Source organism: Mauremys mutica, chromosome 10 (genome assembly GCF_020497125.1).
Source record: "Mauremys mutica isolate MM-2020 ecotype Southern chromosome 10, ASM2049712v1, whole genome shotgun sequence".
NCBI classification, from domain to species: Eukaryota; Metazoa; Chordata; order Testudines; family Geoemydidae; genus Mauremys; species Mauremys mutica.
In genome coordinates this window covers 2978723-2993517 of record NC_059081.1, presented here as the reverse complement: position 1 = coordinate 2993517, position 14795 = coordinate 2978723, and the positions used below count along the sequence as shown (strand labels likewise).

Sequence of the window (14795 nt, the reverse complement as noted above, 5' to 3'; positions counted from 1 at the left end):
CGTAGGCTTACGTTGCTGTGTAGACAACCCCACTTGGTCACATTATTACTGGTGCTGAAAGACAAGGATGGTGCCTTGCTGTCACCCAGGCGCGTATCCGTCTGGCTCTGGTGAATGGAGGCTTCCTCCACTGAACTCTCGCAACAAACTGCCCCAGGAAAGCAAACCAGACTGTGACTGGTCCTCTGCAGCTGGTCACCCTATACCGTGGGGCATGTGCCCGTAGTCTAGGCATCTTCCCCTCCTGCCACTCACTCACTCACACGTCAGTCCCTTCATTGGCGTCTGTTCCTTGTCCTCGTCTTCCATAACCATGACCTCGTATCTCTGCTCTCATTTCCTGCCGCGGTCCTTGCAGTGCCCTCCCTCTCCTCTTTCCCCTTCTGCCTGCCGAGCCCCCTCTTGGAAACACTCCCCCAAATCCTCTCCACAGCCTCCCGTCCCCAAAGGGCAGTGCCTCGCCTGTGCTGAAAGGCAGCACAGTAGATGTCAATGCGGGACTCTACTGGGACTGAGTAACGTGTGGGATACTTGGTAAGAGAATACCCCTAATATTGCCCTTCTGCTCCTTACAGGGGGAAGACGTTCTCATCCCGTTAACGCATGGGGTGTGGCGGAGGCCGCCGCTGAAGACAGAAGGCTGGAGCACTTGCTACTTGATAATCGTAGCTTTTAATGTTGCACCTCTCTGGGCTCTTAAGGAATACAACCAATCGGGTTCTGTTTTGTACAAGTTTGGGAAGTAATCTGCAGAAACGAGCTGTGCTTGCAAGGACTTACTAGTTCAAAAAAAAAAAAAACACAAACCAACCTTAATTCCATTTTGATCAGTTTAATTTCGTTTTTTTCTTTTTTTCTTTTCAAGCTGTTTTGCTTTGCAATATGTTACTGGTAATGAGTTGCAGTATTTCTTATGAGAATAATGCAATATTAACTTGTTTTCTTCTGAGTATTTGAGTTCAAAACTCCTGTATCTGAAGAAATACTGTTCGGGTTCATTAATAAAGGAGATCTTTCTATCTTAACAGCTTGTGGGAGTTTGGATTGTTATAGAAATTAGACCTGGGAAAGCCCCATGATGTCCCACTTAGCACGTCCCAGTGGTAACATAGGAATGTTCTCTGTGTCCTGGACAGGATGGAGGTTGAACAAGCATTTCTGGGCTAAGCACTTTCACTTGCTTGACACCTCTTCAGTCTTTTGGGCTGAAATTTGGCAAGGTCAGGCTCAGCCCAGGGGTGAATGTTTTCCAGAGTTGAACCAAAGATGGTTTTGATTTTGAAAAACGGAGGTGAAAATATTTTCTCCACTGTAATGTGAAATGTGATCCTTGATCAGCTGTGGTGCCACGGCTAACGGTGCTGAAACATGAACTGCTGCTGGGTGATAGCCCTATAGTGCCCTCTGCTCTTGTGAAAACTGCCCGATGTGTGAAAAGTGAACAGTGTAAAACCTCTGCACACGCTCACTAATATAGTGTGGTCCCTTCGTGCTCTGCGCACTTGGGTGTAGCTTAGGACAATGTAAAGGAAGCCTGTGACGCAGTAGGGAGCGGGGTGGACTGACCTGGGAATGTCGTCTAGTTTTACCGGGGCTGTCTGCATGGGGGAGGGGAGAGCAGGGGGTGACTTTAGGTGAGGGACAGGACCTGAGCCAGGAAGTGGGGTGTGGAGAGTCAACACCTTTGCCGGGAAGCTGGACAAAGGGAGGGGAAGAAGGAGGGGGCAGAGCCGGCTGGAGGGTTTTTGGTTTCAGTTCTGGGCTGGCTGGGAGGAGGCAGGAACCCCAAGTCTGGGGTCTAAGATCCTTGCCCCCCAGAGGGACCTGACTGAGGGGTCCTGGTTGTACCTACAAGCCCTGCTTGGGACCGTGTTCCTGTCGGCTAATAACCCTGCTGTGTCACTGGCCGGCTGAGAGTGACGGGGAATTGCAGGGAGTGCGGGGTGCAGGGCCCTGACTCCCCCACAATGTAGAAAAGTGCAGAATTGTGGCCAGGACTCCTGCCGCCTTGGTGATCCCTGCTGTGTGGGTGTTTCACTGTTGCCCAGCAGCCAGTTGCAGATGCGGGAACATCTCTACCTTCATTTCTTTTAAAAACCTCGGCAATTCCATGTAAACAGCACAGTGAAGGGGGAAGGCTGGCCGGCCATGCTAGGTAAGGTTCCTGGGCCAGTCCACTGGCAGCTGTCAGGTGCTCTGTGTTACTTCACACCACCCCTCTCCATAGCACCTTGGATTGCCCCGAGCCCCTGGCTAGCTCTCCGCTTCCACCCTTCTACTGCATTCAGGTGGAGGGAAATATCAGGAGACACCAAGACCACACCCTGCAGGCTAAGCCCTCTGGAGGGGACCTCGTGCAGCAGTGCTGGCCCTCGGGCACATCTGATACCAGCTCCCCCCTCTTGGTGTGAAGCGACTGTCCTCATTTTAACAGCCCCTGGGAGTACAAGCCTCTCCCAGTACAGGTTGTCCTTGTAAGCCGCCTGCGTGTGTCACCGGGCCAGGGACGGTGCGTTAGCGCCTGCAGCCCCAGGTGCTTTTGGTTCATGGCTAGAGCCTCGGGGTGCTGGGCTAACAGAAGAGGAAAGCAGCGTTTCACAGGAAGGAACAGCAGGCCATGCATGGGGGCCAGGGGAGCAGCCTATGGGAATAGGGCATCAGAGCTGGGCGCATGTGTCAGCTCCGTGGAAGGGCAGAGCCTGAGTGTTCTCATACTGGCTCTTCCCCAGAGCTGTCATGCCGCTGCTTGTACGGGGCAGGCCAGGGAAAGCCAGCAGCCCCCTGCCTCGAGCAATGCCTTCACTTCTCAGTCCTCTGGGGCCTTTCCTGTCACTGGACAAAGACAAGGTGAGTTATTGAAGACTCCCTGGGCAGGGGAAGGGTTGGGGTCCAGCCAGGAGTAGGAGAATGCACCTGGGATTACACCGGGGGAGCCACTGAAGACCCGGAGGGTGACTTGGTGTATGGTAAGAAACCCCTCCATGACCTGAGAAGGTGGCGAGTGGGATCCCTTCACTGCTAAAGGTTGTGCTTCTCTTCCTTGCTAACCCCCGACTGCAAGGAACCGAGCAGCACCCCAGTTCCCATCTGCACAGCCTCTGTTGCCCATAGTGCTCCAGCATCTCGAGGAGGAGACGCTTAGATGTTCAGGTCTGACAAGGAGGCGATACCTCCTTCCCCAAAGAGCACGTCCCGCACACAGGCAGCCCCTCTTAGCCCTGACAGCGGCAGAGCCTAATGCCCAGCCAGATCTTCTCTATTTCACTTAACTACTGGCAGGTACCATCTGTGAGCTGCCTCTCTAGGGGCTTCCAGCTGCTGGCTTCCTCTGTGCCTTTTTCCGCGTGTGAGCTAAACGATGCATCCCACACCGGAGGTGCTAGGAGCCATTTCAGAGTGCTTGGAAGATCTTTATTCAGCAGGATTCCAATCACCGCAGAGCACAGACCTCTGCAGAAGACAATGCAACCCACACCCCTGGCTCGTTAAAGCAGCTTAAAAGGAGCTCTAAAGGCAGCAGCGGTAGATCGAGATTCGCTTCTTTACTGAATTACTTCCTCCGATTGCTGCGCAATCACTTTCCCATCCACAATCTCCTGGGTGGTCACCACCACCTTCTTAATGGTCTGCCTTCGGGAGCCTGAGAGAGAAGGGAAAAGGGGTTGTTAGGCTGGGAGCAGGCTCTTGCAGCTCCCCTCTGCTCAGATCTGTGCTACAGCGGCAGGGACTCGTGCCAGGGGGTGACGTCGGACAGCTGGAGTCACTCAACAACTGCAACCTGGAAGCCAGGCGCTTCAGAGGCTGCAGTGAGCACGAGTCTTGGAGCCGAGACGAGGGGCTTAGCTCAGTGCTCTGGGTGCTGCTGCTGGACGCGCAGAGGGCTGGGAGGCCCTTGTAGAAGCATTAGCTGCTAGCCCAATGGGCCCATGCATCAATGTGCTGCTTCTCAGATGGCCAAACTGAGCCAGCCTCTGCTCCAGCTCCCACTGCAGAGTGCTGCCTTTGGGTGCCCTTTCCCCTGCCAGGTTTTCTGGAGTGGATGTGCAGTGGCTTTACTCCAAACATGCCAGGCCAGGACCTCTGCTTTCCAACAGGACAGAAGGCCAAGGCTGAAGGACACGGCCGCATTGGTAGAAAAGGACCAGTGGCAAGAAAAGACAGGACATGGTTCTGGCACATTGCGTGTGATCACACAGGAAGCTGGCAAGCAGACTGGTGCCAGGGCAGACCCGTACAGCGAAGCAGGCTGCTCTCCAGCTAGCCAGCGCCCCTACGCTAAGGGCACCACCCGGGGTCACTTACCCAGGCTGGCTGGATTCAGCAGCTCCTCTCTGCAAACACAAAACATGGCAGCGTTTGTGTGATCCCTGTCCCTCCGGGGGGTGTGTGTGTGTGAGATTTGCTTACGGGGGCACCTTTCCCTGAACAGCCCTGGGCAACTGTAGCTGTAGCGACCATGGGATTTGCATGTCTCTTGTTGCTTCCTCTCTTCATAGCAGCTGCTATGAATACAGTCTCTGCCTGGTAACTAAGGCTTGCAAAGGAACAACCTGGATCCATTACATGGGCTAAAAAAACCATGTTCCACTCCCTCCTGCTCTGGTCAAGGCCTTTCCACCAGGTGCAGGAGGTTAGAATCCTGGTCTGCTGATGGAGCCCCAGTCGAGGGCACTGGCCTCTCTCTTCCTATCCAAAAGCTCAGGTACAGAAGCCCTGTCAGTGCAATGCCGGCCGATCAGAGACCACACCCCAGCCAGTGCTGATTTCATCCTGCATCCACCAAGGAGACGGGTAAAGCACAGCGCGGGAGCTGGCAGGGCAAAGTGGCCTGGGATTCGGTCAATCTGCCCTGAACAGGAGGAGGAAGACCCCAGACCTGGTGACAGAACGGGAGCAGAGAGACTAGAGAGTCTTCCAAAGCCAGCTGGATAGAGGGAGAGCAATGGCTGGCGTGTCCGTGGCCCCGGGCGGTTACCTGTCAATCACTCCCTCAATCAGCTGGCTGTACTGACTGATCTCATTCTCCAGCTTGCTCTTCACGTCCAGCAGGGCTTCGTAGTCTCGGGCCTGCCGCTCCAGGTCCGCCCGGCAGGCCGCCAGCTCCTCCTGCAGCTTGGCGATGACGTGGTGGAGGTTTGCCAGCTGGTCGTTGTAGCGGGCTTCGGTGTTCTGCAAAGTGTTCTGCAGGGTATCCACCTGGATAGGAGCAGGGCCCAAAGCAATTACCTGGCAGCCTGACTCATGGCTCTCACTGCAATCGCTAGGCCACGGGGGCCTGCACCAGCCCAGGAAGCCTGGGGAGCCTACAGGGCAATAGGGGGAGGGACCAATGCACCCAACACGTCCTAGGACTTGGATGGCCTGACGTGCAGCTCCCACCCGTCTGAGGCAGGTGCCCGGTGTCCTTCAGAAGGTGCCTTTTCCGTCCCTTGCCATTAATGCTCAGATCGGACCTAGGCTCACCCCATCACTTGGGCACTTAGTTTACTGGTCTCCCCACATGCACGTGTGTAGTCAGTGCTCTCTGGACTGTTGCACCTGAGCAAGGGACGAGACCAGGATCGCAGCAGTTAGCGGGAAGTCTGGCCAGTAGAGCCTGAGAATTAGAAGCAGCTTTTTAAAAAAAGCCTCCATCCCCGCTGGAGCCGGTATGTGGTGGGCTGCTCGCCCTGGGACGGCGTAGCTGGCATCAGGACTGGCTCACTTGGCGCCTATGGGTTACAGCAGGGTCCCCTTTCCAGCCTAGGGCACGGCTCTTGCTAAGGTTTAGTGGGCCTGTAACCAGAGAGACTGACGCAGCGATCGGTTTCGGGTCGGGCCTGCAAGGACTCGGGGGGGAAGACATGGCAGATGCTTCCGCCTGGGGCATGTAACTTAGTCCCTCCTCTGCCTGGCTCCTGGCACAGCTTTAGGAAATGGGCAATAAGAGTGAAAACCTCACGTCCTTCCTAAGGGAAGAGGCTCCCTGGGAGAGGGAAGAACCCAGCCCCACCCCGGAGCGGGTCTTGGATGGTTTTTCCCCCATCTCAAGCCCCTGCTTCCTCAGGCTGCAGGAGGAGAACGTTGCCCTGCCAGGGAAGCAGCACGTGCTGCCAGGAACAGAGCTGGGGGAAAGCAGGGTCTCGTCACCATTTTCTGGAGGGTCTGGCGTTCGATCTCCAGGCCCTGGAGCTGCCGGCGCAGCTCACTCAGCTCGCTCTTGGCTTCCTCCAGCGCTTGGGTGTTCACGTTCGCTTCCTGGGACAGCGTGTCGAACTATGGGAAAGGAGAAGGACACCTTGGTTATGCCGGGGACCGTCGTGACGCGGGGGTCGCAGCCGCTCCTCTCGGTTCTCCCTCACCTTGTCCTTGTACCAGCTCTCGGCATCTTCCCGGTTCTGCTCGGCCACTTTCTCGTACTGCTTCCGGATCTGGGCGATGCTCTCACTCAGCTCCTGCTTCTTGGGGTTATCCACCTCCACGGTCACGTCAGAGTTAGCAATCAGTGCCCTGAGGGCCTCCGCTTCCTGCAGAGAGGGCAACGGGGTGTTAGCCGCTCGCAGTCCTGCGCTGGTCGCCCCCAAGCGCCGTCACCCCGTCAAAGCACGGCCAAGCCAGCCCCGCTCCCACCTCTGGCAGCCCCTGCCCAGCCCTTACCTCCTTGTGGCTCTTGCGCAGGTGGGCGAGCTCCTCCTTGAGCCCCTCCAGCTCCGCCTCCTGCTTCATGCGCAGGAAGTTGGTGTCCTCCATGATCTTGCGCAGCCCCTGGATGTCCTTCTGCACGCTGTCGCACATGGCCTGCTCTGCCTCCAGCCTGGGAAGGGGAAGGGGAGAGCTCAGACCCTGCCAGCGGGCGGAGGGGCGGGTTTCAGGCACGTTGCAGTGCAAGCACCGGCTTTTCTCACTGCAGGAAGCTTCCTTGGATCAAGACAAGGACGAGTTAACCCAGCGAGGTGCGAGTAACGCGGGAGCCTGCAGATTCAGTCACGTCCCAATTCCAGGGCAAGGGGCACAACAGAAATGCGGACAGACGCTTTCAAAGCACGGATGTGACCAGCAGTCTGGAAAACACCAGCCTGCTTAGCGACACGTAGGGGAGGGAGCTGCCCCCAGGGCAGGAACCTTCGAACTCGGCTCGGCAAGTTGCTTTGGGAAAGTTCTGGGCGCGATGGTTAAAGGCAGCAGGAAGCGGATTTGTCCTGCCCTCAAGCGGCCAGGCTGGCTGAGACACTAGTAGCGGGGGGAGTGAAGAGACCTACTTGACTTTGAAGTCGTCGGCCGCCAGCCTGGCATTATCGATTTGCAGCAGCAGCTTGGCATTGTCCATGTTGAGATCCTCCACCTGCAAGAGAGGCGGATGCTAAAGCGATACGTGTACTTCCCCCCACCTCTCCGCACAGAGCGCTGACAGCTGAGGAACCCAGCTGCAGAGAAGTTAAGTCCATCACCGCCTGTCTGTCCCTTAGAGAGACAGGCCAAAGGTAGGGTCCTGGGACTCCACCTGCCGTCCTACTCTCAGCTCTGCAGATTCCCTCTGGGTCTTAAGGGCAGTTTTACCGCGGTGCTGAGCACCCTGCTGATATCAGCGAGAGCTGCAGGGGCTCTGTATCGCTCAAGTCAAGCTCTGATCTCTGGGCCTGGCTTCCTGCTCACCGGGGTATGCAGCCATCAATGGAACATGAAGCTCTTTGCAGGGGAACAGGCCCCTACCAAAGGTTAAGGCCAGAAGGGATGATTAGCTCCAGTCTGATCAATGCTACGTCTTTATTATTCCCCATCTCCATAAGCCTGCCCACTCCCAGACTGCCTCAGTCCCGTGCACACACTGATCCAGATTCCTACAGGTGCCGCCCACAGCTGCAGTGTGCACTGGTGCTCGGTGAGAATATCCAGTTGAAACCCTGGCCTCCCTTTTTCCCGTCAGGCCGCCCCCGCCCCCCTTCCTGGCAAACCCTGGTCCCACTCCCAGTCAGCCTGTCCATCCCCCACATTCCCATCCCTTGTCCTCTTCCAGTTCTTCCCCCCAACAGCAAGTCTGAGCCACCTGGTCATCCCCAGGTACAGTAACCTGGTGCTCGTATAATCCCTTGTTCCTGTCTGCTAAGCACCTCCCAGGCCTTGACTTTCACCACCCTTTGAAGGCAGGGCCGGCCCGGGCCAGCGTCCCCCTTTCAAAGAGGGAGAACGGGGGCACAGAGATCCCAAGTCCCAGGGAGTCTGTGGTGGAGCAGGGAATTGAGCCCAAAACCCCAGGCCTGACCCCCAGGGCCGTCCTTCCAACTCCTGCCATTGTGGTCTCTAAGTGACATGAGATTACATCAGGGGTAGGCAACCTATGGCACGGGTGCCGAAGGTGGCACGCGAGCTGGTTTTCAGTGGCACTCTCACTGCCCCGGTCCTGGCCACCGGTCCGGGGGGGCTCTGCATTTTAATTTAATTTTAAATGAAGCTTCTTAAACATTTTAAAAACCTTATTTACTTTACATACAACAATAGTTTAGTTATGTATTATAGATTTATCGAAAGAGACCTTCTAAAAAGGTTAAAATGTAGGACTGGCACGCGAAACCTTAAATCAGAGTGACTGAATGAAGACTCGGTTGCCGACCCCTGTATGACATGATACACACACACCCCTGCAGGGCCAGTCGGGGGAGGGGCAGGACGGCCATTTGGCCTGGGCCTCAAATTTTGACGCTTGTTAATTTTTTGGCATTTGATAAGTTTCTCAACTTGTTTTTAATGTGCATCCCTATCAGGCCAAAATGTGACACACACTCAACTTAGCGCTGCAAATTTAAGCAAATAAGAGAGAGGTGATTTGGTAAAAGATGTAAATTTTTTTGTTAACTGATGTAGATTGTCATGTTAAAGAGTTAAAAATGTTCATAAATATTAATAAAAATATCGGTTCTGATGGCACAAGATTAGACCGTGTCGTCGTCTTATTTTTCTTATGGCTGGGGGGCCTGATCCCCTGCAGTGCCCTTATCTCAGCCTCGATCCTTCTTCAGCTTAGCTCCTCCTGAAACAAGTTCCGACCCGCAGCTCAAGCGCAGACAGGACCTGCCAGTGGGTTTCACGTTTCAGAAACTGGCACATTTGCAAAGCAAAACAAGGCGTTGGTTTGCCCCCCAGGGCTCTTTGAGCCACCAGATTGGGTTACAGCAAAGTCAGGCCAAGGGCAGGTGGCTGCATTGTCCCCGGGGGAGAAGCTGAACCTTGCAGCCCGTGGGGAAGCAGGGCAGAGGGTCTCTCTTCCCTGGAGCCCAGTAGCGTTTAGTCAGATCGCCGAGGCACGTTCCAGAGAGGAGAATTTTAACTGGGACGGAAGATCCAGCTGCTGGCAGTGGCACTTCCATGGAAGCGCCTGAAAACAAGCTGCTTTCTGCCGTCTGGGCTGGAGCCGGAGCTCGTTAGAATCTATGGAGGCCGTTGAGCCAAGAAGAAGAGTTCTCAACTTCCCGAGCAAGCCGCTGCGTTTCAGCCCCCGCTTTCTAGCCACCCCCATTCAGACACCTGGCCAGGTTCCTGCTCTTGGGTTTGTATAATCAGCGAGATGCAGCTGCAGCGTTTCACCCAGAAGCAGCTGCATTTCAGGGGTGGGGGGGAAGCGATCCCCGTGTCTTGTTTACGCCCCAGGGAGCCCCACTGTGCGGGAGGGGCTGTCTGTCTCCAAGGCAGGATCAGAGCCCCATTGAGGTAGAAGACAGCACAGTCCGTGCAAGATTAGGTCTGTCGGAGGTACCCCCGGCTTCCGTACAGCAGTGATGGAGCGGAGGAGTCTGATGGGAGACGGTAACAGAGGCCCCTCCCTCCCAGGCAGAGAGAGAGACTCGGAGGGCCTCAAACTCAGCAGCTACAGGAGGGGACTGAGCACCCACCTCTCGCTGAAGGCAGCAGGTGCTCGGGTCCCCAGGAACGAGGCTCAGGACCATGTCTGTTCCAGGGGGAGATTTTCAAACGCGCCCGAGGGACTTTGCCACACAAGCCCCTGGGGCCCATGTGCTTAAGTCTCTCTGGTGCTGCTGAAAATCCTCCCTGGGAGCTTTACTTTTAACACAAGCTTGAACGTTGTGGCCTTTCAGGATCAGTCGTGAGACAGTTAAAGCGAGTCAGCCCTGCCCCCTGCAGGTGGAAGCGATTCGTCTGTTGCTAATAGTTCACTGGGTTTGGTTTTTTTTAGACATTTCAGATGGCCCCAGTGCATTCCTTCTAATATTCCTGTCAGAACGATACTGCAGGAAAGGGGCTGAGAGGAGAGGAAGGTCCCTTCTCTACTGCACCGGGACACACACATTTAAACTCATCCAGCCCAAATTGGATGCTCTTGTTTTCCAGCTAGAAGGCTCAGTGAGGGGTGGACTTTACAGACCGCAATATACAGGGATCCTTCACCCATCACCAAAATGCAGCCACTTCTGGGGTGGCACAGTTTGAGACAGGAAAAGGAGGAGAACGTTGTGTGCAATGGAAACTGGGGGGAGGGAGGGGGGCGGAAATCTGGAGAAGCTGAGCGTAGTGGCCAGCATTGCAACTGGTGCCGGACAGCCAGGTTACAACCTTAGCCTTGTACAAAGCGCCATGAGATGCTGAGTGCCAAGACTCCTGAAGGAAGTCTTGGGACATTGCAGAACTACTACCGGTGGTGTGTAACCTATCACTTCAATCAGCCTACGGACCAGATGACAGGTGGATCACCAATTTTTTAAAAGCCTCCAGAGGCGATCCTGGCAGTTTCAGGCTGGTTAGTCTAACTTTAGTACCAGACAAACTGGTTGAAACTGTAGCAAAGAACCGAATGATCAGACACAGAGATGAACACAGTATGGCGGGGGAGAGTCAGCACAGCTTCTGTAGAGGGAAATCACGCTTCATCAAGCTATTGGAATTCTTTGAGGGAGTCAACACACATGTGATAAGGGTGATCCCAGGGTGTACTTGGACTTTCAGAAAGCCTTTGACAAGGTCCCTCAAAGGCTCCTGGGCAATGTAAGCAGACGTGGATAAGAGGGCAGGTGCTCTTATGGATCAGTAACTGGTTACAAGATAGGAAACCCAAGTACAGGAATAAATGGTCGGTTTTCACCATGGAGAGAGGTAAATAGTGGTGCCTCCCAGGGGTCTGTACTGGGACCAGCGCTGTTCAACATATTCATAAATGATCTGGAAACAGGGGTAAAACGGTGAGGTGGCAAAGTTCGCAGATGATACAAAATTAATCCAGAAGAAGGTGACCATGCAGAGTTACAAAGGGATCTCACAAAACTGGGCGACAAAATGGCAGATGTAATTCAAGGCTGATAAATGCAAAGTAATGCACTTTGGAAAACAATCCCAACTACACATACAAAATGATGGGGTCTAAATTAGTTCCCACTCAAGAAAGATCTTGGTGCCATTGTGAATAGTTCTCTGAAAACATCTGTTCAGGGGGCAGCAGCAATCAAGAGAAATAAATGTCATTAGGAAAGGGACAGATAAGATAGGAAGGATCATAGTGCCCCTGTATAAATCCATGGTACGCCCACTCCTGTCATACCACATGCAGTTCGAGTTGCCCCACCTCAAAAAAAAAAATTAGAATTGGGCAGAGTACGGAAAGGGGCAACAGAAATGACAAGGGGGGTGGAACAGCTTCCGTGTGATCAGAGATTAAAAAGACTGGGACTGTTCAGTTTAGGAAAGAGATGATGCAGGGGAGCTGATAGAGGTCTACAAAACCATGAATGATGTGGAGAAAGTGAATCAAGAAGTGTTATTTACTCCTTCGCTTAACACACAAATCGGGGTCACCCAATGAAATTAGTAGGCAGCAGGTTTAAAACAAACAAGGCCAAAGGCACAGTCAACCTGTGGAACTTGTTGCCAGGGGACGGTGTGAAGACCAACAGTATAACTGGGTTCAAAAAAGAACTAGAGAAGTTCCTGGAGGACAGGTCCCTCAATGGCTGTTAACCAGGCTGGGCAGGGACACAACCCCCTGCTCTGGGTGTCCCTAGCCTCTGACTGCCAGAAGCTGGGCCTGGAAGATAGGGGACGGATCACTGAAAAATTGCCCTGTTCTATGCGTTCCTTTTGAAGCATCTGGCCCCAGGCCCTGTCAGAAAGAGGATCCTGTGGTAAATGGACCATTGGTCTGACACGGTGGCCATTCTTGTGTTCTTAGATCTTTAATGACCACAAGTGGTGAGGACTCCAGATTTCTAGCTCATGCAAGCAGCCCACCCTGGGAACAGGGAATACTCTGGAGTCCTCACCATTGCTGGATGCCTAGACCAGCCCTCCCTTGGGGGAAGGCTTCTGCTCTCAGGAAGGATGTTGATAAACTGGAGAGGGCTCAGGGCCGAGCCCCGAGAAGGATTCAAGGATGGGACGACCCGCCTTATAGCGGCAGACCCAGAGAGCTCCACCTATTTACCTTACCAAAGAGAAGGTTAAGGGATGACTTGGTTACAGTCGATAAACCCCTACATGGAGAACCAATATTTAATAATGGGCTCTTGGAGCTAGCAGAGAAAGGAGACGATCCAACGGCTCAAAGCCGAAGCTAGACAGGCGTAAATTTGTAACCATGAGGGTAATTAACGAATGGAACAATTTGCCCAAGGTCATGGTGGGATTCCAGACTGGCTGCTCTTCCAAGAGATCTGTTCTAGGAACAACCAGGGGGCAGTTCTCTGGCCTGTGCCGTGCAGCGGGACTGTAATGGTCCCTTCTGGCCTTTGAATTTATGTCTATGTTCAGGGAAGCAAGAGTCACAATAACCCCAAATTCAGCTTGATCCCGGCTCTGCTGAAACCCACAGGGCGTGTCCAGATCCTTGTTCACAGTGTTTGGGCAGATGACGAGATCTGTACAGAGACAGAGAATCCGGATCTAGGCGCCTTTGTTTACTCTCAGAGGGCTAATCATGGAGAGAGAAAGAAAAACACGTATGTTTGGCAGCTTCGGCAGACGCAACTGTTTAACCCGCAGCCCCAAGAGACTGCCAAAAGCGGGGGAAGGGAGCCGTCTCCAGGCCAGCTCGGCGGCACTGTAGGGACACTGAACAGGTATGTTCAGACTCTAGAGGAGAAGGGATTTCATTTCAGCAACTCCAGAAGCCCAGCTACTCTCTGCAGGCACTTCATTCTCCTCTCCCCTGCCTGGCCGGTTGGGTTGGAAACAGGCCGGATTAGCCACCAGGGGATCTGCTGACGACTTTCAACCCTGAAGAGACTCACTGAGCGACAGACAAAGCAGCGGCTGCAGTTCACCGGCGCAAGGGGCTCCTGATAGATCAGCCCCTGAGCTCCCCGTTTTCAAAACAGGCTGGTTTGGGGGCATCACATGAGACCCCAGAAAAGGCCTGGTTTTCAGAAGGTGGGTGCTCCACACAGTCTGAAAGCATCAGGCCTCTTCAAGGCGTCCAAAAACGAAGGACTCTAACATCACCACTGAACATTTAAGCCTAAATAACCCCCTGACCTTTCACAGCACGGTCTCCCATTGGCTGTCGGCGAAGGGCAGCAGGGCCGGAGGGTTAGAGCAGAGAAAGGAAAGAGGATAGGCCAGGCCTGCAGCTGTCTTACTAACAGAAGAAATGGTGAGCTTGCAGGCAGGGGCGGCTCCAGGCACCAGCACATCAAGCCCGTGCCTGGGGCGGCAAGCCGCGGGGGGCGCTCTGCCGGTCGCCGCGAGGGCGGCAGGCAGGTTGTCTTCGGCCGCATGCCCGTGGCTGCTGCTGAATCCGCGGGACCGGGGACCTCCCGCAGGCGAGCCGCCGAAGGCAGCCTGCCTGCCGTGCTTGGGGCGGCAAAATCCCTAGAGCCGCCCCTGCTTGCAGGGGCAGGAACCCTCTTGGTTCCGCGTGTGTTTCCACAGAACTTGGTAGTGAGGAATCAGAAGCTTTTGGAATTGGGGTTCCTGCCCCCCGTTACATGAGACCTAACGGGCCAGGTTCCAGCAGCCTCCCTGGTGTTTCTCGTGGATTAGGGCAAACGGACGTGGCAGCAGCGAGGTGGGGCTACAGGGCGTGACACTTCTCCAGGAATTGATACCCCGGTGGGATAAGCTTCCTGCACGAAGTGGGTGTGTCTGTCTGTCCCCTTGCACCCTCAGAGCTCTCTTCCCCAGCTCCTGGCTCGCCAAGGGCAGGCCAGAGGGTCTACCCCCGGCTCCGGCACCCCAGGGAGGGGGGAGGCAGCCAGCGCAGACCTGATGGGGGACAAGAAGACCGATTCCCTCTGCCCTGCCCATTTCACTGGGGACTGACAGCAGCAGGGCCCCCGCCCTGCCCAGGGGATGGGGTAGCGGCAGCCCCCGGGGCCTGGCAGCTCAGGGGACCCTCCCGCCCCCGGGTGCCCCTCGGCTCGGCCCTACCTGCTTGCGCAGCTCCACCAGGGGCCGCTCGCAGGCCTCCCAGTCCCGCTGGCCGGCGCCCCCCCGGCGGGCCCGCACCTGGGCGATCTCCTCCTCCAGCCCCCGGTTGGCCGCCTCCAACCCCCGCACCCTCTGCAGGTAGCCGGCCAGGCGCTCGTTCAGCCCCTGCAGCGCCTCCTGCTGGCTGCCGGCCCACAGCGCGTCCAGGTTGGCGCGCAGGCCGGGCAGCAGCGCCTGCAGGCGGGACGCCGAGACCCGCGGCTCCGAGCCGCCCGCGCCCCCGTACATGCTGCCGGCCGAGGAGCCGGGCCGCGGGCGGGGCGCGCCGGCCAGGGAGCCGCTGCGGGAGCGGGACATGCTGCGCGCTGCCTGCTCGGGGCGCCCCCGCCGCTATTTCTAGCGGGGCCGCTGCATTATTCAGGAGCCTCATTTGCATGCGCAGGTAGAGGCCG

General features: G+C 55.5%; 2 protein-coding genes across 2 annotated transcripts in view; one reads left to right on the top strand and one right to left on the bottom strand.

Moving 5' to 3' along the window:
- ARPC2 (actin related protein 2/3 complex subunit 2) overlaps positions 1-1025 on the top strand; it is a 33481-nt gene extending 32456 nt beyond the window's left edge. Inside the window, exon 10 of the mRNA XM_045032974.1 lies at positions 576-1025. Coding sequence (XP_044888909.1) covers positions 576-600 — 25 coding nt within the window. The 3' untranslated portion in view covers positions 601-1025. The remainder of the gene's footprint in view (positions 1-575) is intronic.
- A 1966-nt stretch (positions 1026-2991) lies between these two features.
- LOC123378680 (keratin, type I cytoskeletal 18-like) lies at positions 2992-14700 on the bottom strand. The gene is made up of 7 exons (XM_045032763.1): positions 14344-14700; positions 7239-7321; positions 6637-6793; positions 6342-6506; positions 6130-6255; positions 4976-5196; positions 2992-3640 (listed from the first exon to the last, which is right to left on the bottom strand). The coding sequence occupies exons 1-7, from the start codon at positions 14698-14700 to the stop codon at positions 3619-3621; spliced, it is 1131 nt and encodes a 376-aa protein (XP_044888698.1). The 3' UTR covers positions 2992-3618.
- Between the last annotated feature and the right edge of the window lie 95 nt (positions 14701-14795).